This window comes from Berghia stephanieae, chromosome 2 (genome assembly GCF_034508935.2).
Source record: "Berghia stephanieae isolate SIO BIC M18660-M18661 chromosome 2, UCSD_Bste_1.3, whole genome shotgun sequence".
In the NCBI taxonomy this organism is placed as follows: Eukaryota; Metazoa; Mollusca; class Gastropoda; order Nudibranchia; family Aeolidiidae; genus Berghia; species Berghia stephanieae.
Genome location: NC_088361.1, coordinates 123,159,965 through 123,184,065, shown reverse-complemented (window position 1 = coordinate 123,184,065; position 24,101 = coordinate 123,159,965). Strand labels below are relative to the sequence as shown.

Below are 24,101 nucleotides of genomic sequence, written 5' to 3'. Positions count from 1 at the left end.
ACAGCTGCAGAATTTGCACCCTCAGGCATGTACTCTTTCAGTTGTTGTGTCAGAATAGACACAAACTCCATTCTGTAGACAAATACAAATCAGCCTCATCTCTATCAACTATTTTTAAAGACTGAAGAACTGTGTCTTCCTCCATAAAGTGTCGACCGAACACATCCTCGGTTGCGGAGTACAGTTGATCCGGGGCATGGGCGAGTGTCTGAATCTTAGGAATGATGTTGATCAAAGAATGAGCTATTCTTGCATGGTTCCTAACAGAGGACGAAGTGTAGCAAAGAGCCATCCATGGTGCTGTGATCGATTTACCCACCATCCCCAAAAGTTGCAGGTCATTGAGAATTTTCGGATTCGATAGATCAGTGGCGAGGCAATTTGCAAGAGTTGTTGCACTGCACAGTGTCCTCAGATAGGTGACCAATTGGTGGCGATAACGATAAATAGTTCCAGCCAGATGAAAAAGAACATGGAGACGATTCCCAACATACCTCAAGAACGTTCCTGGTTTTAAATCCTCCGACTTTGCCAGACCATCCAAAGGGTGGAGGTTGCACTTGAGATCCAACAAGCTTTTGTTCAATTTCTCCTCCAGCAGCACCACGGCAGCAGCCCGATCTGTTAAAGTACATAAAATTTTTCCTTTTATGGCATCACACACATCAATATGTGGGATACCTTTGTAAGAAGCATAAACCATCCCAATGTTGTCCAAAGTGTCTGAAATATGATGTACATAATCCTCTGCACATCCACCAGGCAATTGAGCTGCATTAAGGGTGAGTATTGATGACTTTGTTGAAATATGTATTTCATTGATGTGTTGTCCATCAACCGTTGTGGCATCCCATGATAAGGTCATTGCATCAGATGACAGAATTGTTTCAGCAGACTGAATGTCAGCAATTACTCCCATCTCACGTGCCATTCTGGTAGCTGTCGATATGTTTGGGACTGACAATAAGGAAGAACCAGTGAGACACTGAACTGCATATTTTACAACTGTGCCAGTGGTAGCTGCTGGTACCTCATTTGACAGACATTTGTATATGACCTTTCTTATGGAGCAGGAGTAACTGATGCCAGTTTTATTTTGGATGATAGAGCAAGATGGCGCTGAAGTCTCTTCTAATAGAGCGATATAATAATCAATTTGAATATGGCAATCCTTCAGCTCTGTTTTTAAATCTCTGTTCAAGGAAAACAGTTGATTCAGATCAGATGTAATTTTTTATTTTCTTTTACTAACTGTTTGTTCTCATTGGTCAAGGCCAAGTTGGTGTCTTTAAGAATCTGTATAGAATGATCCTGATACAGATTTTTTTGTTGGAGAGCTGTGTTCTCATTTCTTAGGGCCTTAACTTCAGCTTTCAGAGCTAGAATCCTTGAGGATTTTCTTTGTTTGTCCTGGTTTATACGCTTTGTGGCATACTTCTTTTTCAAAAACTTATTTTCCAATCGCATCACTTTCAGTTTATCTTGTGCATCTATAGCAGAGCCAGCAATGCGTTTTTTTACAACAGAACAATTGTCACAAGTATTACGAGTCCTTTTAACAATGGGGGAGCTTGGAGTTAAAGGTTGGGTACTGGAGGTATTTGGAGAAGTAATATGAGTGTGAGTGGTGTTGGTTACGGAATAAGTGTGGTCGTCAATGAGTGATGGAGTATTTCGAGGCGATGAAGTATCATGGGTGCGAAGAGGTGTTGATGCAGTATGTGAGGTATTGATGTGTGGGGGCTCATTGTTTATTGGTTAAACAGGCAAAACAGTCTTAATATTCAAAAATTCAACATTTTTAAAATTCCGTTTTAAATTTGAATTCCTCTTTTTCTTAAAGGTTCTAATGACGTTATCTGTATATATACTCTGCTTGACTTAACATTAGCCAATTGTTTACCAGCACTATTGATAGAACTTGAAATCATGTCAAAGCAGTCTTTAAAGTTTTTTTTTTTTTCTCAAGTAGGAAATGAAAATAATATGTCCATGACAAATATTATCAGGATCTGAAGGGAGATACTGAAATGTTTTTAATACATCAATTAAGGTAGACACAGGGTCCATTTTGATTTCTTTGTCAGGTTGAAGTTTTCAAAAGCTGTATTGGAATGCTGAATCTGAGAGGGAAGGGGGAAAATACAACCACAAAAAATAATTGAGACAAGAGCCAGAACTATTATATTGTCATTAATTAACAATTATTAATAACAAAGTAATAAATGGTGATGATATGAAGATGGTGATAATAATGATGGACGATTATGATGTTGGAAAGTTGGAAGAGATGATGAAAAAAAAAGACAAAAGTTGTAGACGAAGACCCATTCTAAACTAAAATTAAAATTCTAAAAACACATTGTTTTCACTTCAATAGAAGTCAAATTAAATTAACGTAGTGGAAAAATATAATAATCATAAATAAAAACGAGACCAAGTTTCATTTAAAATGAACAAGATCCCCGTCTACTACGGTAAATTTTAAAACGAAAGTAGCTTAATAGACACAAAGAAGAAAAAACCTATTATCGATAGATTTCCGCTCGACTTCGGGTCTGGTGGTATCAGACCGCCTTTCTTTACGGTTCTAAAAAACACATTGCCGGTGGATGAAATGAGATGAAATTTGGAATACAACACATTAAAATGTTAAGCTTTAACTGCAATAAAGTTTGAAAACATTATATTTTCAACAAATAAAATTGTAAATCAGTAAAAACTTGCCTTTCTTCACTCTGCTGTATCTTCTGAACCAATGAATGGATCTCGATGAAACAAAGACTGTTGAAAAATGCGCGATCTCCAGAAAACAATGATGCCGAACATGACCCCGTTCCTTTATCAAAAAACACAAAAATACGTAGATATCCGTAGGCCCCCTCCGCAGGACCGTAAAAACCGGTCACAGCTTCTCGAGGCGATAGCGGCGTCAACGACGGCAGTGAAAATCGTATCGGTGAAAGTGCCTAAACAAAGGTCTGATAAAATAATATCAAGTAAAGACTGAATCTGGGAAAATTAAATTACTCGTAACTCGTAACAGTGTTTTCTAGATCTGGTTATCCAAAAAGGTTAAAAGGTCTCCACACATTTGTCTAAATTTTGACATGCATGCCGCAGTTTGTCGTCTTGATATTGTGTTGATTTTGTTTATGATTGCGAGTTGCTTCCCTTGCATATGAAAATAATCAATACCGTTTTGCTGTTAAAAAGGAATTTATCTTCATCATCTAATCTAAATTGTGTCTTAAGACATTCGCTAAACCATTCATACACCTTTAGATCATGAAAATCTTCATAGATATGGCATAAGATAAAGAATTTTCTTTTTCTTTCTATAACATTTTAAAAACATACTTTGATCTTATGTCTGCGATTAGAGATACGGGTCTTCGACCTACTCACATTCACTCTTTTACTTCATATAGGTACAAGGGAAAGTGGACACCTACTTTCATTTTCGGTTTCATTTTCCTCGCGTATAAAAATGTTGCTTTTACTTTTATAACTTTTTTTATTTTAAAGTCCAAAGGTAAAGGCGTATAGAATACTATATTGGTAATAACCTCACGCTGTAAGCTTTTCCCAAGTTCTTCACATATTTAATGTCTTAAATTTCCTAGTAGTAGTAATACTTAATATAATCATGGATGTGCAGATAGTGGGAGAGGGTTGCCTACTAAGCCTAAGGCTTAATAAGTGAATAAGGCTAAGGCCAAGGCTGGCGAACTAGATGCAATAAGCAACTTTACTTCTAAGTATTCTAAGTAGTTAGTGCCATCTGTTTACAGTAGATTAACTATCTTTCATAAATGAAGATGTTTCGCTTTTGTTTACTGATTTTTTATTTTTTCCAAATGCGTGGAGGTTCAATAATAAAATTAATAAAATGTTTGCAAGAGCAGAACAAGTCCAGAAATCCTTCAAAAATTGAGAAAGGACGTTGATGACACTTCATTTTCTTATTTTTCTATTTCTTTCTCTTCTTCTTCTTCTTCTTCTTCTTCTTCTTCTTCTTCTTCTTCTTCTTCTTCTTCTTCTTCTTCTTCTTCTTTTCCTCACAAAAATCTGACTGAGTCACCAGACGTTGTATTTTTTTTGTCAGTATACATTTGTTTTAAAATGAATATTAAAAAAATTAATAATGATTTTAATAATAATAATAAATAAATATATAAATAAATAAATTAATTAAAAAAAAAAAAAATATATATATATATATATATATATATATATATATATATATATATATATATATATATATATATATATATATATATATATTATTGCTTTGTTGGAGGGATCAGGCTGCCTCCCATCTTTGAAATATCCAACAGACGTAGATGATAAAAACTTTCCTTTATTTCTATCAATAAATATTATATTCTATCTTTTCAACTAAGGTGCAATGAAAGCTAGCAAAGCTAAACACAGGGTTCGGGGACCCCCTCTTAAGTCCTTGAGTCGTAAAGAAAAAAGGAAGGCTGAGAGAAAATTGAAGAAAGCAAGAAAGCTTGCATTTTCTGAAAGGAAATATGTAAGTATATCTATAATATTTATGTATTTTATGACGAACATCTGCAAAATATGGGTTATGAGCAGGCTTAATTTACACATATATATTGAAAAAGATATGTATTAGGGCCAGGTTACAGTGCATTCATTGTTGATATATTTCCACACTGCTTTTATGTGAAGAATGGTACAAAAATTTTGGACATCAATGTGGAGATGAGCACAGTGCATCCATTTGTTTTATGTTAAAAACATGACTAAAGTGTCACACACTAACGGATAATTAGTGGTGTTTTGTGACATGACTCTCATCTTCAACCTGTTAAGTCCGTTGTTCAAGTCCTGCTCTGGGAAGTTCAAGGTTTAGTCCTTAGAAAAGGCTCTTTACTCACATACTCTTTCCACACTCAGTGTAAAATGAGTACCTCGCCAGAACAGTGTTGTCTCCTTTTAAAAAAAAAAAAGAATTCTACCAACACATTACTTACAGGTCTAGTGTCATGTCTAAAATTATAAGTGTTGCTGTTGGCTTGGGACCCCGATGCTCATGTTTTTTTTTGGTTTTTTTTAATGGCTGATATATTATTATTTGCTTTTGTTTGTTATTTTGGGTGAGTGAATTTAACTACAGCTTTCATTGTTTCATTGTCATGTAATGTGTGTTTTTCAAATGGCAACTTGATTATGTTGGTCAGATTATATATTGGCATATTTCTATTAATTGTCATTTGATTTTGATAGTTTTTAAACAGCTCACACTACTTTGTTTATTATAATAGGATTTGGTAGAACAAATGAAGGATTTAAATACATACCGCAAAATCCAAAGGGATGAAAAGATGAAACAGAAAGCAAAAGAAAACAAGAAAAAGACAAAATCTGAGAAGAAACAGAAAGCACAGGTTGGTATGATGATGAGTTTATGCTCACCCTGTCTGTTTTTCAAACCATTTCTTTGATGTGTAATATGTTTTTAAAAATAGTATAATTTCTATTTTCTTGCTGTTTGATATATATATATATTTATGAGTGTTAGTGGGTACTTGTTGGTGTAGGTACGAGAGTGCTCGATAATTTAGGTTAGAGCATATAAAAATAAATGAATTCACTCACGTATTTTTAAGCCAAAACGAACGTTTCTATGTCCTTCATTTCATCAGTCGGAAAATATATATATGTTGTTTGTTTTTTTCAATTTCATAAGTTAAAGTGTTTTGTTTAGGTTACAAACTTGTCACGCTTTAATTTTGACTCGTGGCTTTTAAAGTCGTTTTATAGACTTTTGCCATCATATTTTTCTAATGGTTACTAGATCTCTTCTGTTCATGACATTTCAATAAACTTAGTAAAACAATAGAAGTTTTGTTGTTAAATTTTATATTTTGCATGTGCAATGTAGGCTTTACATTGCCAAAATTACTTGTGATTGATGTAATTATTTTGACACTCACCTACTGTGATGTGTGACCTTGAACAAGTCACCTGGCACAAGCTCATGAATCATTGTTCTTACAGTGATTAAGAGTGGCTCTTACCACACAAAAAAAAAAAAATAAATAAAAAAATTTTAAAAATTCCCCTCAAAGGAATAAAATAGTTAACGATAAAAATCATTTTTTTAACAAGAGAAACTGTGAAAACTCAAGCTTGAATACTGAGATTCAACCTAAAACATCCTTAATAATACTTTAAATTTACATTTTCAATAAGTTCAATATCTAAAAGAATGAATAAACAGACAAACAAATAAATAAATAAATATCAGATATAGAAGTAATATAATATTTATTCTAAGTGTCTCCCTAATGATATTTTCATTCTGTTCACATGCTTTTGTTTCAGATCGCACAAGAAAAAGCACAAGAATTACAACAGAAAGCTATTGAGGAAGAGAAATTACATGAAGAAGAAGAACTAAATGAAGATGACATTGAAATCAAGAAATGGGAGAAAAAGTTGAAACTCAACAAGAGGAAAGTCAAGTCAAAACTCCCGCAGTCTTTTATAGATGAAGGCTGGGATTGTATCCTTCATTAAATTTAAATAATAAATAATATTTCGTGGCAATTTCAGAGAAATGGTCAAACATTTTTTTCAGTTATACATGTATGTGGCTGACTCGAAAACCTGGAAGGATGACCAAATTTCATAAATAGAGTTATGTATGCAGTAGTGTAGATCACATCTTCCAGATCATTTACCACTTTAAAATTTCTTTCTATGTTTATTCGAACCCAAGTTACAATTTTTTTTCTGGATAAAATTTGACGTTATGGGAGACACTGAAAACAGAGAAAATTGAGTTTAAAACTTTTTTATTTTTATTTCTTACTGATATAACATTGTGATGTGCTAATAAGCAACTCTTTTATATCATGTTTACCCAGATATAAGCATAGTTATGTTATTAATCCTTGACAAAAAATTAATGAAAAGTACGGCAACCTAAAACAATTGAACACATAGACCATCATTGACTCCTGTCAAAGTAATTAAAACATTGTGTCAGAGTATTTAAAATTATATTTGAAAAAGTAGTCCGCCAGAGCCTTTAGACCCATAGGAGCCGGAGTTTATCCCAGTTTCTCTAATGTGAAATGGAAATAGCAATTGCTTGCTTCCCTTTGGTTAGGATGCTAGTCTATTGCAAAATACTTTCTGCCAGATCTAACAGACCCAGCTACCCATTTCATGCTGGGTGAACATCTAGGCTGCACCAGGGATCGATCTTGGTCCTTTTTTGTGTGAAGTGAGTGCTTTACCAATTGAGCTATCGGGAACCCCAAAATATTTGAAGCATTGCTTAATATTAAGACTTACATTTAAGAGACAAATGCAGATAATTTCAATTATATTGTGATAGAATGAGCAAGATTCTCGAGATCGAATGAACCAAGCCGATTGAGGTGGGCCATAACTTTATCAGTCTCCATTTTAAACAACTTGTCCTTAGAGATGTAGATCTTCTGGTGTGATAAATGAATACTGTAAACAATATAAAAACGTTATTTTCAATAAGATTGTAAAGACATTGAGATAGGTAGGTAGGATTGTGAGGAAAGTAGAAATTAGAAATTGCAATGAAAACAAGACACGATTAAACCGCCTGTCCAAATTCCTGGAATCTAGACATGCACAGACGCTCTTGTTTGTTTATGCTGTGTTGTGTACATGCGCATTGGTAGTGAATGGAAAGCTGTGTGAAAATCTTTTTGTCTGACGTATAACATGAACGGATTGGGTGTATAAGCGTGGCGGTGGTAGAATCTGAAACAGATAGATGTTTAGCCACAAAATCTAGCTTTTTAATCTGAATTTTGTGATTGACATGTCTTACAAAATCAAAAGATAAACACATTTACTTTTATTTTCAAGTTTTATAACAATCATGAATCGATTCTTGAAAGGTTTAAGAATGATAATGTACAAAAAAAAAATTAAATTATGTTAGAAATGCACTTTATCTTTGATTTTGGCTCATAAGTCAAATCAAAGCTTGTCGCAACCTTCTGGGTTTTCTCAGCCAGTTTCACATATGCTAGCTTTTGCTTAGAGACATAATTTACTGCTCTTATTGTTTTCATTTTATCTCTTGTTTTTCAACTCATAAAGTTGACAGCTTTTCTGAACTGCCAAATATGGTACCAAGAGTGAGGTGATTGCAGTTTATTGTGATCAACATCAGAGTTGGAGAGATTTTATTAATTATCTTAATTTTCTCTTCAACTCTGATGTTGATGACATTATACTGCAATCACTTCACTCTGGTACCACCATAAATTTTGGAGTAACCTGTAGAAATTATATATAAAAAATTAGGCCCCAAAAATCGTTCCGATGAAGCAACTGTTCCAATAAAGTGCGTTCTATTACCAACTTTGACTGTTGTTATAAAAACTATACATACTGAAAAACAGTTGTATCGTAAAGTATTTGCTATTTAATTTTATTATCTTCCTAGATGTATCATATAATTTCCTTAGCTCTTTCAAGATATTCTAGACGCAACAGAATCTGACAAAATAAAAGATTTTGAAGATTTAGGACCAGACATGGAGGATTCTGAGTCTGAATCAGATGAAATGAATTTTGATGACAGTATTGGGTCAGGTAATTCGTAATTTTCACCATGTACTTTGAGATAATTACTTTTTTTTTGTATCAGTCATCTTATTCCATGTAAAGTTTCTCTTCACTATTATCTTACACTGTCCATTGTTTTTTTGTTTTTTTTAAAGGTTTGATAAGTGAGTTACTTGTATGAAATACAGTTAGCTTTCATTCCCAATATGTTAATGTTGATTTATCAAGTACCAGATAAGTGCCTTCAACTTAACTAATCAAGTGTGATTTGTGTGAAAGATTGCATGTTTGACAAGATAATTATTAAGATTATTTTAGGTGATCTGGCATGATCGAGATGAGAATCATAGTAATTATCATTGCCTTGTTGTCTGTTTTTTGTCTGAAATCGTTCTCTTGTTTGAGGAACAATTTATGAAATAAAGAATCATGTCAGCATTAAAAACGTTTTTCCTGCTGATCAAAAAAATAAATAAATTGCTTGCGGGTACAGTTTTGAATACAGTATATGTGTACCCATTTTTTAAAAAGCAAATCAAATGTTTTTAAGATTAATAACTTTGTAATTCATAATTTTGATGCCTATTTTTTATCAAACGCCATTGTCACTGTGATGCAACATTCTAGAAAACTTTAAAAGTACAATCATTGATACCATGAAACTAAACAACCACAGTAACTAATATCATAATTCTGTTTATTCTTGTGTTGCGGAAAAAAAATAAATTTCTCCAACTCTTTCACCTTTGCAAGGAAAAGAAAAAAAAGAAAGAAAGTGAGAGAATAGAAGATTAACTAATATGTGGATACATTGAAATGAATCGTGAAGAATGCTTCAGACTCATATCCCTTTCCTTCTTTTTGATTAAAGCAACTGCTATTAAGCAGCATGATATTTACTTCCATTGAATGACCAAGGAGATATTCTGTATTTTTACTGAAAAATGTGACAATTTACTAACAAAACAATGAGCTGAAAAAGAAATTCATCATGACTTCATGACTTAATAAGGTGTTTTCACTCCAAATGATGATGATGATAGTAATAATTGTTATCATTTGTATTATAATGATGATGATGATGATGATGATGATAATAATAATGATAATAATAATAATAATAATAATAATAATAATAATAATAATAATAATAATAATAATAATAATAATAATAATAACAATAATAATGGTAATAATAATAATAATAATAATAATAATAATAATAATAATAATAATAACAATAATAATGGTAGTAATAATAATAATAATAGTAATGCATAAACAAATAAATGTTGCTTTTACTATAGTGAATTGTCATGTCTCAAGCACTTTATCCTATTTATTCCTTTTGATTGACATCACATATTTACTTGGACAATACTTATAGATCAAGACAACAATAGTTTGCACCAGGGAGGCTTCCAAATATTATTAAACTTATATGACAAGGAGAATTTTATGGAGAAGGTCTTTCCCAAAGGACCTGAACTTTGGCTGAGGCTCAAAATGAGCCAGATGCATCTCCGTAGTCTCACACTACTTAATGTGCAATTCATTTCTGTCCTCGTCTCTAATGAAGTGATTAGAAATATTGTCATATTCTGCTTAATTACCATACTTTTGCAGTAGTTGTGTATAAGGAATTAGGAACTATTTTATTGTAAAATGTGAAGTATTAAATCTGATTTAGATAATACTTATCAAATTTTAATATATTTTGTACTACTGATATCACGTATCTTTAGGATTTCATTAAAAATTTTCCCTCACCATCTGTCTATGTCTCTCCCTCTCTACCCCATTCCCATCTCTCTCTTTTTCGAATAGACACAGAGACAACATCAAATTGGGACCCTGACTCACAAGTAGGAAAATCTATTTTGAAAAAGAAGAAAGCCAAGAAAGAAAAGAAAAGTAACATGAAAGAAAAGAAAAGTGTCAAGTTCTCTCTGTCCCAAGATGATAATGATGTTGTTAATGATGATGAAAGTATGAGATCTGATGAATTCTTCGAGGGAGAAGATCAGAATGAGGATTCAGATGTGAATAGTGGCAATGATGATGATGATGACGAAGATGATTATGAAGACGAGGATTTGGGTGAAATTGATGATAATGATGAAGAGGATCAGGATCAATTATCAAATGATGGAGAGGGTGCTGATGAAAACAATGACAGTGAACTTCCTTCTAAAAAGAGAAAGCTCGAAGAGGAGGAAGTAGAATTGAAAGAAGACATTTATGGTCGTTTGAGGGACAAAGACGGTAACATTGTATCATCTGCCTATGTGCCTCCTGCCAAAAGGGCCATGATGGCAGGTGGGCAGCCAAATGAAGCCTTGCAGAAGAGTCTGAAAGGATTGGTCAATAAGTAAGTTAAGATTATGATGTTGTTTTTGTTTGATTAATAATGTGATGATAACCTGTTGGCAATAGACAAGGATGTTTTAAATTTTAGCATAATGGTTGCTGAAAATCAGTGGTTATTAGTTAGTCATTGATAAACAATGCTAAAGAAATTCTTAAGACAAATATATCATATTTTGTGTATCATGAAACAGCAATGATTTAGTTCATTTTCAAAAAGAAACATCTAAGAAGTCATCTTTTTAAAACCATAAAAAAAAGTGTAACGCTGGCAGTTCAAAGGTGTCATTTACATAATGGTGTATGGCAAATATATAAAAATGTAATTAGACTTATAAAACTATTTCCTTTATCAATGTCATGTTGGGGAGAGGAGGGGGGGGGGGGGCGGTAATTTTTAGAGCCTATTTTGAGGTAAGATCAAAAGAGCATAATAGATAACCGAATATTGACCACAAAGTGAGCAATGACTAGGGTCAAGTTTTTTCCTTCCTATGATAGGGATAAAATATATATTATTTTCTTCATTTCTTTTCATTTGTTTTATTGTTATTTGATTTTACGATAATTTTGATTTATCTAGAGCTTTATGTTATAAAGTAATGAATGCAATAAGTCATCATTTTCTTCCACTGTTTATAGAATTAGTGAAGCAACCATGCAGTTTCTCAGCAACAAAGTGGAATCGTTTTACTTGGAGAACAGCCGAGCTGCTGTCAATGAGACCCTGTGTGCCCTTATCATAGAGGCTGTGGTCATGCCTGCATTGACATCTGAACGTTTGGTTGCTGAAATTGCCATGCTTCTTGCCATTCTTCATGGAAATGTTGGATCTGAAGTGGGTAGGTGATATATATATATTTTAAAAACTTTTTCATATTATTTGAATTTGAAACATTGATTTTTCTATATTCTTTTTTAATTTGTTGGTAGTCAAAAACAAAAACAAATAATAAGTCGAAATAAGTTCAGGGTTAGCTAACAATAATTTTATAAAAGAAAGTTGATATTTAGTAACTTATTTGAAATTATATTGGTTTTGACCAACTTTTGTTATTTTATTCCTTTTGATAACCCAGACTTAGTTTATACGTAAAACTTACCTGATATTGGCATCTGTCTCGATTTTCTTTGCATACAGCTTAAAGTTATAATGTTCAGAATTATTCATTAGCACGATTGTTATCTTTGTCAATAATCCTAAACTCTTTTTTAAAAAGAAATATCCTGTGTCAATACTGACCTCTTCTGAAGTGTATACAATCAGTTTATGATCAGTGCATTTATATGAACTAGTACTTATTTTGTACTTATTAGTACTCTCTATTAACTTTACATCTCAAATGAATTTATAAATAAATGATGAATGAATTAATGAAAATTTAAGATTGAAAAATAATTCTTTGGTTGTTCAAAGACGGATGTTTACATGTCAAACTTGTTATTGTTTTTTTTTTTTTTTTTTTTTTTTCATCATTTTGTTTTAGCTATCAAGATTCTGTACATAATAATAGCACTTCATGGATGGTGTGGCAAATATTGCGTTTTTATCTCATATTTTAAACTTATATATTATGTTTTAAATTCCAGGAGCTTTTTTCCTTCAGAAGTTGGCAGTCAAATTTCAGGAACTATTTGATGTACCAGATTATGGGAGTGGAAAGCAAGCTGACAATATATTAATGCTCCTTTCAAACATGTACAATTTTCAGGCAAGGATTTAAAGAATTTATTTAATTTGCATAGAATAAAACAGAATTTGTGACATGATAATATAAATATTGTTATTTTATCTATGAAATTTTCCTATAGCCGGAGAAAAACAACTCCTGAAATGAAGGAGAAACATGTCATATTTTTTACTTCTCAGTGATGATGATAATCGTTTCTTTCTAGGTTTTTTGGTTTGTTATTTTTTTTTAATTTTTTTTTTTTAATTTTCGCAATGATATTTTTTTCCTTTTTCTTCTTTCTGCATGCTATCATTGCATTAAAATTTCTATTGGATAAAAGTCAGGGCTAATGCTCGGCTGCTGCTAAGTTAATTGACATTTTAAAACTTTATAAACCAATATGCATGTCTTACATTTCTTAATTTGATTAATTCATTGCGATGTTTGAAGATTATATTTTCTCTTATCTTTTGTGCTTGTACCATTTAATTTTAATTCAGATTGTCAGTGCTGCCTTCATAACAGACATCATCCACAAACTTATTGGTCGTTTCAATGCTAGGGATATTGAACTTTTACTACTGCTTTTTAAGAGTAAGTTTAAAATCAATAAAATTGTATCTCATCTGATTATTCATTTGAATGTTTCATGTCCGATGTTCAAGTTAAGAAACCTATTATAAATATATATATATATATATATATATATATATATATATATATATATATATATATATATATATATATATATATATATATATATATATATATATATATATATACTTGCGATCAAAAGAAAGTATACACATTTAAAATCGTCGTTACTTTTTTATCCATTCATGTAGGATAATGATTTTCCACTGAGTTGTTTATCACTAGCCTTTCTGTGTACCGATAGTCAATGTTTTTGTTTTTGACCTGAAATTCGCTCACCACGTGCCGCACATGCTAAAATAACCTTTTAGCCCCTTACCATGGACAGGAAGTGTGTAGATTAATTTTTTTGTCATCCGTGTCTTCTTGAACTATTTTCAAGTCAGGAAAACACAATACCAAATACCATCAATTAATCTATGCGATGCCACGTCTTAGTTTAGAACAACGTGCACGTGCCATTGGTCATCTTCAAGCTGGATAGTCTGTGACCAATGTCGCAAGAATGTTTAATATCACAAGGAGAACTGTATATTCCTTAGTGGATCGATTTGAAATAACACAAACAGTAAGGGACCGAAATCGAACTGGCAGACGACGAGTAACAACACAAGGTGAGGACCGTTTTATACGCACGGGATTGTTTTAGGACAGCGACTGAAACTGCGCTAGAGTTCCCAGGTACACGAATTAGTCGACACACTGTTCGTTGCAGACTTAGAGAGCATGACATTATCGCAAACGTCCGTTGATGCGACAACTTCTAAGAGCACATCACCTGTTGGCCCGTCTTCAGTGGGTCCATACTCATCTGCGCTGGACAGCGCATGCGTGGTCGTTTGTTTTCTTCTGGCTGGTCCGTCTTCCCAGGGCCCGTGCTCATATGCGCTGGACAATGCATGCGTGGTCATTTGTTTTCTTCTCAGATGAATCACGCTTTGTGATTTGAAGAAATGACGGTAGATTACATTGTTACCGAAGATCACATGAGTGATTTCACCATTCTTGTGTCTTGGAATCCCCAAACAGAGGATATGGACAAGTGATGGTGTGGGGTGGAATAAGCAGAGACTGTAGGACACCTCTAGTTCAAGTAAATGTATCCCTAACCGGTGCAAGGTACATCCTGCACACTTTACAACCCCATATTATTCCATTTTTACACGAACATCCTAAATTTCCACTTAAACACGACAATGCACCATCCCACTGAGCTATTGTAACAAGGGATTTTATAATATAAAAATAATATTAAAATATTAAAATGTTAAAAATTAAAATATATTATAAAAATAATGTGAACATTATCAGCCTGTGGCCTGCAATATCCCCCGATCTAAATCCGATAGAACATATGTGGAACATAATCGGCCGCCAAGTTCGTTCATTAGACCCACCAAATGAGCAACTGTTCCACGCCATAAGAACAACTTTGGATAACATTCCTCAACACCAGCTGACCACATTGACCAATTCCATGCGTAGGAAATGCAATGCTGTGATTGGAGCGAACGGGGGACATACTTGTTATTGATTGAATTAGATTCACCTTCACTTCAAATGAAATGAACGCAAGTAATTTTATTAAAATGCCATTGTTTGTCAAAATCATAGTGTATGTTTTGACTTGATACTTCCCTTTTTGAAGGTCATGTTTTTAAAAGTCTATGTTGCATACAAGATCAACCATAAACGTTACAAATTCTAACAAAATGAAAGATAAATGATAGTACTATGATTACACATAGGTTTTAAATAAACCAGAACAATATTCCATACCAATTCTGTAGGTAAAATAAGTGTATACTTTCTTTTGATCACTATATATATATAATATATATATATATAATATATATATATATATATATATATATATATATATATATATATATATTATATATATATATACAGTCCACTCCAGATAATCGCAAATCGGCTATCGCAATATTTCCCAAGATACAAAATTAGTTCTATATAAAAGTCACTGGTTAATTGCAACAAACTTCAAATCGCAAGCAATCTTTGCCCTCAAAAATTGATTAATTCAAGAAATCAGTCTAACAAAATGTGATTTAATTTCATCATGGAAAAAATCGTGGCAGGTTGAAAAATCGAGAGTGAGCGGGATTGAATGCTACAGTAGTGTGTCACTACTTTATTAGAGACAAAATTAACCTTGAAGATAGATTGTGAATTTGATAACAAATTCCATAAATTTTTTTGAGTTAAAGAAATATATAGCGAGTATCAATTATTCAACGTGATAAAACTAACATTCAATTAAAAGCAAAAATTGATGATGAAATAAAATTTAATGTTTTGGCATGATGGTAAATGGTTTAGTCAAATTCTCAAGCATTTAATTAATAAGCATATATGATCATTGCTATAAAACAAGTCATTCATATTCCCAAATAATTGAACAGCAGATTCAGTGTTGACAGTGCTTGATTTATCGCATCTTCCTTCTACTACACTAAATTCGTTTAAATGGGATTTTTTTCTTCTCTCTAACTTAATAACTACATAAGCATCTTTGGTTCAATTAAACTTGTTAAATGTGGAGAGATTGGTTTATAATTTTGAAGCATTACTTAATTATGCCATGGGCAAATTGTTAATCTCAACATGAGTAGTTATAATGACTAAAACTTTTGATTCATTTTCCCCCTGACTCCTACCAAATTTTAAAATTTCAAGGCAGCAAGTCTGAATAATGATTCCATATCTACTCTATATTTCAGCTCTTGGTTTTACATTACGTAAAGACGATCCAGCCCAACTTAAAATCATCATTTTGGATATCCAGATTAAAGCTAGGGAGGCAGAAGTCGCTTCTGAGGAAGGGATGGACACTCGAGTCAAATTCATGCTTGACATTTTAACTGCAGTTCGTAACAATAATATGCGAATGATTCCTGGGTATGATCCCACACATCTGGCACATTTGAGAAAGATAACAAAGTCGTTTCTTCGTGGTAAGTAAATATCTGATAAAACTGTGATAGATGGAACTAAGATTAGCCAATGAGAAGCCCAAAATAGAAATGTAAATCACTAGGGCAGCTATATGAAACACTGTGTTGTAAAATGCAGTTCGAAGCTTGAAGATATGTTGACTTTTTGTTTGTCAAAATATGGTCTTGAGAAAAAATTCACTGACCTCTTTTTTTCAATAAAGGTCACAAATTAAGTGAAGCTTTCCAGAGAAAGCAATAAATTGATACATATGAATGCTACATAGAGGAAATCAACCTTCCCCCCCCCCCCCCCTCATCTCTCTCTCCCTCTCTCTCTCTCTCTCTCTCCCCTCTCTCCTCTCTCTCTCTCTCTCTCTCCCCTCTCTCTCTCTACTCTCTCTCTCTCTCTCCTGTCTCTCTCCTCTTTACCTCCTCTCTCCCCCTATCCTCTCTTTCCTCTCCTCTTTCTGCTCTCTCTCTACTCTCTCTCTCTCTCTCATCTCTCTCATCTCTCTCTCTCTTCTCTCTCTCTCTCTCTCTCTCTCTATCTATCTATCTCTCTCTCTCTCTCTCTCTCTCTCTCTCTCTCTTCTATCTCTCTCTCTCTCTCTCTCTCTCTCTCTCTCTCTCTCTCTCTCTCTCATATCTATCTCTCTCTCTATATATATATATATATATTTGTTATTCAAAAAGTATGTGTGTCCAGATTACCTGCTACTATTATTGTGCCAATCTTTCAGTTTCTTAATCGTTTGTCAATATTCAAACTAGGAAACCGATGAAAAATAGATTGTTTCTATAGTCTTAAATATTTTTGTTATCATGCATCAAGTTTCCTAAAGGAGACTTTAATCACAGTCTTATATATAAGGGAAAAGGTTGCCAAGTTTAAGCCTTCTAATATAAAGGAAATTATAATGTATAATATGAATGTATATCTGAATCAAAAGATGGAAAAGGCCTGGGGGCAAATATGTAGTAACAATAGCAAGACAAAACAAAATAATGGTGATGGCTGTTGATGACAATTCCTGGCAATGAATTCCATTTTTTTATAGTTCTCGGGAAGAAACTTGTTTTAATGAATTTCAGTCCTAATGTGAAAGTTAAAGAATTTTAATGTGTGGACTTTTCTTTTTGTTTATCTGTTTGATCTATGTTCAAAGTGGATTTGATCTACAGTTTAGGAATCGTGAGTGTTGTATTATGGCTATTGATTGTTTTGTAAATTACTGTGACCATCAAAGTTTTTCATTATGTTCTAATGTTGGTAGTTAGAGCTTGTTTGATGTGGATTTGCAGTTTGTGATAAATCGCAAAACAGCAGTTTTGTTTTGAATTTTGAATTAGGAATATAAGGAACACCTAGTAGTCCTGAGGAAAATAAAAGTGCTACCTCTTGACTTCAAACCCACAAGCATTTGATTGAAAAAAAAACGAAAGTGAGTGATTTACTGTACTGCTTATCTCCTTTATACAGGTCAAGCCCTTGGTGATAACAAGTTGACGATCAGTCTCGAGGACTTGCTGAAGGCAGACAGCAGTGGAAAGTGGTGGATAGTGGGATCAGCCTGGGATGGCAGGAAAACAAAGACGGACAGTCAAAAAGGTTAGTTGTGATTGCTATCATCTAAAGTTGGAAGACTGACTTTTTAAAAATTTTCCTTTTGATCTTGGTCAGTGTTGGTGAAATATTTTTTAAAGATGAAACTATTGGTTGTTTAAAGGCAGTGGTTAAGGGGAAGCTAGATGGATATTCATCCTTTTCTATGAATTAAGGATGATATCATTTGATGAAGCTTTGTACGAAACATTTTCATACATGCCCTTTACAAAAAAAAATTTCAGACTTTTTTAAATTTTAGCAAAAGGCATATTTTGAACAGTATATATATATTTATAGTTGCTTGTAATCCTTTGGATTGGATACTTTTATTGTAAAGTCTTTTCTGCCAGATCTAATTTAGCCCCAACTACCCAATTACTACTGGGTGGCAAATTAAAATTAGAGAAAATTCCTTACCTTGTGCATAATCGAACAGGTCTGTTTTGTTAGCTCGTTCAGTGCCATTGACCGCACTGTGCGGCCAGAGAAGAATCTGTTCTATTGGCCAATGGCCGCACAGTGCGGCCGGTCTTGAAAGGCAAAAATAATAATGTAATCCAATTCTACTTTCTACAAAAAGTACTATAAATTGAACCAATGGTATCATTTCTTTCATCAGAACAATCATTTGGCCCTAGGGAGGTATTTTAATTGAGATTTTGCGCTGAATTCGAATATTGCTTTGTCTTTGCTTGTCATTCTAATGTTGCCTCAATCAGGTGTCAGCCATTTTGTGATGGAAATGCGCTGAAAGAGTTAGTCAAGTACTCTAAACACCAAGTTATCAGACTGTACTTCATACTTATTCAAAGGGAAAGCTTCTGATATAGGGCCCATCACTAAAAACATTGTAATAAAGTTATACCTTTATATCCTTATTATTATTTACTTGAACAGAGGCTACTGCAAAGACTGCGGCAACTTTAGAATTAACAGGGATGAACAAGAAGTTACTGAAATTGGCAAAAAAGCAAGGAATGAACACAGATGTGCGAAGACATATCTTCTGTGTGATAGGAACTAGTGAGGTAAGATATTTTTAACGTATTTATGTCCCATGGTCTCAAGATGGTTTTGTTGGGATGAGTTGGACCCGGAAAATGGAATTTAGAGTCAAAACTTTGACATGCTCACTTAATAATAATACAGACCTGCCAACCAGTACGATTAATCGTATTTTAGTACGATATTTGGACCCAGAATACGCGATTTACGATTTTAGGGGATTTAATACGATTTTTTAAAAAGATGTGTGATGTGAATGATATTGATGATACATTTGATGCATTGATACACACGTGTCGTACACCAACTGTTGACCGTGTTTCTGAATGAATGATGCATCACATTCAATACTATAGTTATCATTTCAGTTGCTTATATGATGCCGGTTTTCACCAATATTTTTCTCATACATTTTTGAGGATTTGCATAGAATTATGCATATAAGCTTGTTTTATACTTTAAATAGTCTCAGACCCCATTTAAACTTTTGCCACTTATTAGATAGAAAATTCTAAGTGAAAATTTAATTGAACCAACATCTTTGACTATGAAGCCTTCAATTAAACTGTCCCCGTCGTTTTTCACGGCCGCGATTTTAGCTGTTACCCGCAACTGTCCGCGATTTTTGCGATTTTCCTGAATATTTTTTTTTTTGGTGGACTTTTCCCTTAACTAACTGGATACTGAGCTTTTTTTTGACCGCACAACCCTTGGAGACTGGGCTTTGAGTTCGATAACTCTATGTGTGTGTATTTGTAGGCATGGTCAAGACTGGAGGACTTGAAAGTTAAATTGATGCGTGTGGCATGTCATTGCCTGAGGCAGAGCGGTTTTTCCCTGAAGGCATGGACCAGCGTGAAAAACTGGAGATGCAGGACAAGTTCTGCCAGGCCTTTTCTGGTGCCAGTCAAAAGTTGGACAAGTATATGTCCACAGAAGGCCAACCAGGGATTCAATTTATTAAACAGTTGCCTTTTTTTTTATCCTAGCAGACTTATTATGTTTGATGACACTGATCTTTCATCTCTGCCTGGAATGAAAGAGGTGCCTGCTACAGAAATCAGGAGATACAAAGAATCTCTTGGTCCAAGGGCCTTAAAGGCCTTTATCGGATTCCGGCACGATCGGATACTAGCACACTTTTTGGTGATGACTGACCGTGCCAGTATAACGCCAGTATACTGTATTATTATCATTATCATTATTACTGCTGCTGAGGTAATAAACAGATGTGGTTTAAATTGAAACTTTGGCCTTTGTTTGTGCGTTTACGAATCGCAATTTTTTCTCTCCCCCCCCCTTGTCAGCTAATGTTCCGCAAAATTTGGCAACTTTTGGCAATTTTTATGGCAACTTTTGCCCTTTTTTATGGCAACTTTTGCCCTTTTTTATGGCAACTTTTTGCAACTTTTGGGGTTTTAAATGGCAACTTTCCGCAGGGACAGATTAAAAACTGTATTGCTAATTAACTTAAACATAAATGGGTTATTTCCCTTTATAATAACTAAATTACTATATTTTGATTTATAAAATTTATAATAATCTTTTTTTTTCTTTATTATTTTGTACGAGTCTTGAATTACAAAGTGGGCAGCTTTAAGAACGGTATTTGGTTCAAAATGAATTTTTTAGAACCATTTTAGAAGTATTTAACTTGTCTCTGTATATTACATACTTTGCGAATTTCCCATCATTTGACCAAAGTAATAGTATTAGTAGTATATAGAAGTAATAGTAGTAGTAGTAGTAGGAGTAGTAGTAGTAGTGAATTCTCAAAAAAAAAAAAAAGAGTGAGAGAGAGATATGGATCATTAGATAACATATATGGAAAATATCTTGCTACTGTTGCAAATTGTCATCTATTGAATTGAAGACTACTCTCCCAGATATTTTATCTCAAAACTCTCTCATAACTGATGTACTGGGCTAGCAGATATCACCATCTCTTACCATCAACATCATGACATCATCTCTTCTACAACTGCCATCACAGCATTGTCACTGCCACTACCACCACCACATCACTTCTACCACCACCACCACCACAGCTTCATCATCATCACCACCACCACCACCACTAGAGCACCATCGCTACAACAACCAACACTTCTTCCACTGACACTAGCATCAATACTACCAACATGTTAAGGGTCTTTTGGTCATTTCTTTGAGTGTTTCGAAAGCAATTTCCTTTGATATTACAATTTCTGAGCCTTATGCTAATTTTAAATGGCCATTAAGTTTTAGTTTCTTGATAAATCGATAATTTTGTAATCACTAGAGATTGCTTGAATGATGAAGATCAGAGTTTATTTTGATTTGGGTTTGGTGTTAACTTTTATATAAATTTGTGTATAGTGCGCACTTTTTTTCCACATGTGCGAACAAAATACACTTTTTTGCTAAAAAATACACTTTTTAGGGTCATGGAATACACTTTTCATCCTGGGAAGGTTGGCAGGTCTGATAATAATCTCCAAAGATATTTTATTTACACTTTGGTATTGTCTGTTTTTAATGATGTTATATTCGCTGTTATTAGCACATAAAACAGTGGATCAGTTTTTATAGTTACCAGTGCTGATTCATTCAAAATGACCAAGTCAAAAATAGCTGAGATTTGATTTTACCAAAGATAAAATTTTAGCCCTTTGTATGCTTTATCCTGCTTTCTACAGTCTTTTTTTTTTAATTGTTAAACTGGAAGGTAACCATTGCTTGCTACCATATGGATAGAACACTAGCCTGGTCTGCATGTAGTTGGATGCTCTACAGATTGAGTTACTGGAACCCCAATTTGATATTAGTAAAAATATATTTGTCTCTTACATCAAGACTTATAAAAATAAGAAAATTTGTGCTCTTTTTTTCATCACTCAAGGATTTTGAAGATGCCTTCTCCAGACTGCTGTGCCTTGGCCTGAACAAAACACAGGAAAGGGATATCATCCATGTTGTATTCCATTGTTGTGTCAATGAGAAAACTTACAATCCATTTTACGCCTTTCTCATGGAAAAATTCTGTTCATTTGATCGTCGGTTCATGGTAAGTATAGAACAAAATATTGAGTTGAGATAATTTGTTTTTTTGGTATTTTATGTAAAGTTTTATTTGGTTGATGGCATACAGTTTTTAGTTAATTGTGTGAAAGTGATAAAAAAAATCTATCACATATTTTCTCCCCAATGATAAGGAGGATTGCAATAGGCATAGTCGTGGGTGACCTTTTGTGAAATTTTCACAGATTGATATCCTAAGTGAACAGTTTGATTTTACTCTCAAAACAGATTTTAACCAAAAAAAATACTTTAAAAATATTTACATTATTTTTAGAGATGTATATTTTTTAATCAGGTGCCACATTGAAATAAAGACAGTAAATTGTCTCTCCTAGTGTATGTTGTTGGTGGAACTAATTGATATAAACCTGTCCATAGATGATATCGCTTACTTATTCATAGATTAGAGCAATTGTCAGTCTAGAATTTTTCACCCTCACTAAGTGGATTGTAGGTTGCCAATTAGCCCATCAAATGTTGTTGAGAGTTGGTAATGACAAAGTGAAAATGAAAATTATTTAACAAATTTGCTTTTCAAATTACATTTATATTTTATAATCATGCAAATTTCCAGATAACTGTCCTTCACACAATGTGGGATAAATTCAAAGAAGTGAACTCCATGACAAAAGAATGCAGGACCAAGCTAGGTCATTTACTCTCCCACCTTCTTCTCAGTAAAGCGCTTTCATTGTCTGTCTTCAAGGTAAGATATTAAATTTCAATATTTGGATTGCTCTAGCTCGGTGTGTACTTATTTGAAGGTCTGATAACCCAGATTGTTATGGTCTCATTGTTGTAATGGAAATACTCTCAAACCCGACGCAAAATATCATCCATTACAACAGTGTTAAATCAAGTTCATAATCGCATTTGGTTATCAGACCTGCTAATTTGTGCATTTTGTTCTAGCTCAATAGGTAGATACAATGATTTTTTAGAACATTTCTCCACTTCGAATATGTCAGAAAAAAAAGAAATAGAAAACTGTGGTGAGTGGGAGTCACATCTAGGATATTATTGTTATATTGCCTTCTGGATGGTTGTCACAAAAAAGGTAGCTTTACAAACGTTATTATCTTGGACCTCTCTTCTCTATAATGTGGTCAGCATAAGTCAAGCCAGATAAGGTAAATGACTTAAATTGTAACTTTTAGTCGAATAATGACACTTATGGGAGGAAAATGGCTGCAAAGATTGAAATCAGATATATGTAATTACTTACATCCCTCCTGTCCTATACATGTGATATAGAATGGGTGAGTAACAAGACTTTCATTTATGCTAATTTGGCTCACTAATTCACTGTTGTTAACAAATAACATTGACCTTGGTTTTCTTTTTTATTGATAAATTTTGTTTTGTTGATTTATTAATTGTTTCTATTTTTGTTGTTGTTTGTTTTGTTTTACTCAGGCTGTTGAATTTGGAATGGAAAGCAAGAAAATGATTCGTTTCCTGGTTCAAGTATTGAGTGAAATTCTCTGTACCCATAATATTGGAACCTTGACTGAAATATTCCAAAAAGTTGCGCCAAATCCCACCTTGAAGTCATTACGGACAGGCCTGCAAGTGTTCATGAGAGTCCACTTAAATGGGATAACTGTCAAAGGTTTGTCCAGTACGGAGTTACAAGAAAAGGTTGATAAAGCAGAGGCTGCAATGTTTAGTCATCAGTCCACATTGATGTGATGGGAAGAGACTTTTGTGTTATATATATGTGTAGAAATGTTGAAATGATTTTACAATCAATGAAATAAAAGATGAATTGTTAGGCTGTGTTTGTCTTTTTTTTTTCTCCTCTGAATTAATATATTTTACATAAATACATATTTGCCTAAGCAAAACACCCTTTTTCAAAAAGTCTTAGGTTTAATATTATTATTAGGGGAAAAAATGAAACATTTAAATACAAAATCATGACCGGTTGGCAAATTTTCTTGAACATGGACGGAGAGTCACTTGAAAGGGAAGAAGCCTAAGAGGTAATGGTCTCCCATTAATCTCAATGTGCCTGAGCTAATTCCACAAGACCCAGAGTTGTGGACTGCAGATCAAGAAAAGTCTCCCACACCGAGATGAAAAAGAAAGTTTACAAAAATTAGCCCATGAGAGTAAACTTTCCTCTATATCCAAGGGATCGTCAGACACAGGGAGATCAAGTTAAAAGGAATC

General features: G+C 33.4%; 2 protein-coding genes across 5 annotated transcripts in view; one reads left to right on the top strand and one right to left on the bottom strand.

Annotated features, from left to right (window-relative positions):
- LOC144966481 (nucleolar protein 14-like) overlaps positions 1-3,161 on the bottom strand; it is a 30,128-nt gene extending 26,967 nt beyond the window's left edge. Inside the window, exon 1 of one of the 2 annotated variants that reach the window (XM_078903074.1) lies at positions 3,038-3,161. The gene's annotated coding sequence lies outside the window, so the exon portion shown is untranslated. Of the gene's footprint in view, positions 1-3,030 lie in introns of both variants that reach the window. The other variant, XM_078903075.1, reaches the window with a different exon arrangement.
- A 271-nt stretch (positions 3,162-3,432) lies between these two features.
- On the top strand, positions 3,433-23,700 carry LOC144966480 (nucleolar MIF4G domain-containing protein 1-like). 3 transcript variants are annotated; one of them, XM_078903070.1, is made up of 15 exons: positions 3,433-3,535; positions 4,407-4,540; positions 5,298-5,420; positions 6,361-6,541; positions 8,512-8,628; positions 10,429-10,972; positions 11,611-11,810; positions 12,559-12,680; positions 13,142-13,235; positions 16,040-16,273; positions 17,736-17,864; positions 18,759-18,889; positions 21,748-21,912; positions 22,501-22,632; positions 23,343-23,700. In XM_078903070.1, the coding sequence occupies exons 2-15, from the start codon at positions 4,412-4,414 to the stop codon at positions 23,616-23,618; spliced, it is 2,577 nt and encodes an 858-aa protein (XP_078759196.1). In that variant the 5' UTR covers positions 3,433-3,535; positions 4,407-4,411; the 3' UTR covers positions 23,619-23,700. The 3 variants fall into 3 exon arrangements, with proteins under 3 accessions (XP_078759196.1, XP_078759198.1, XP_078759199.1); XM_078903072.1 differs by having other exon boundaries at positions 3,433-3,577; XM_078903073.1 differs by having other exon boundaries at positions 3,499-3,561.
- The last annotated feature ends 401 nt before the right edge of the window (positions 23,701-24,101 follow it).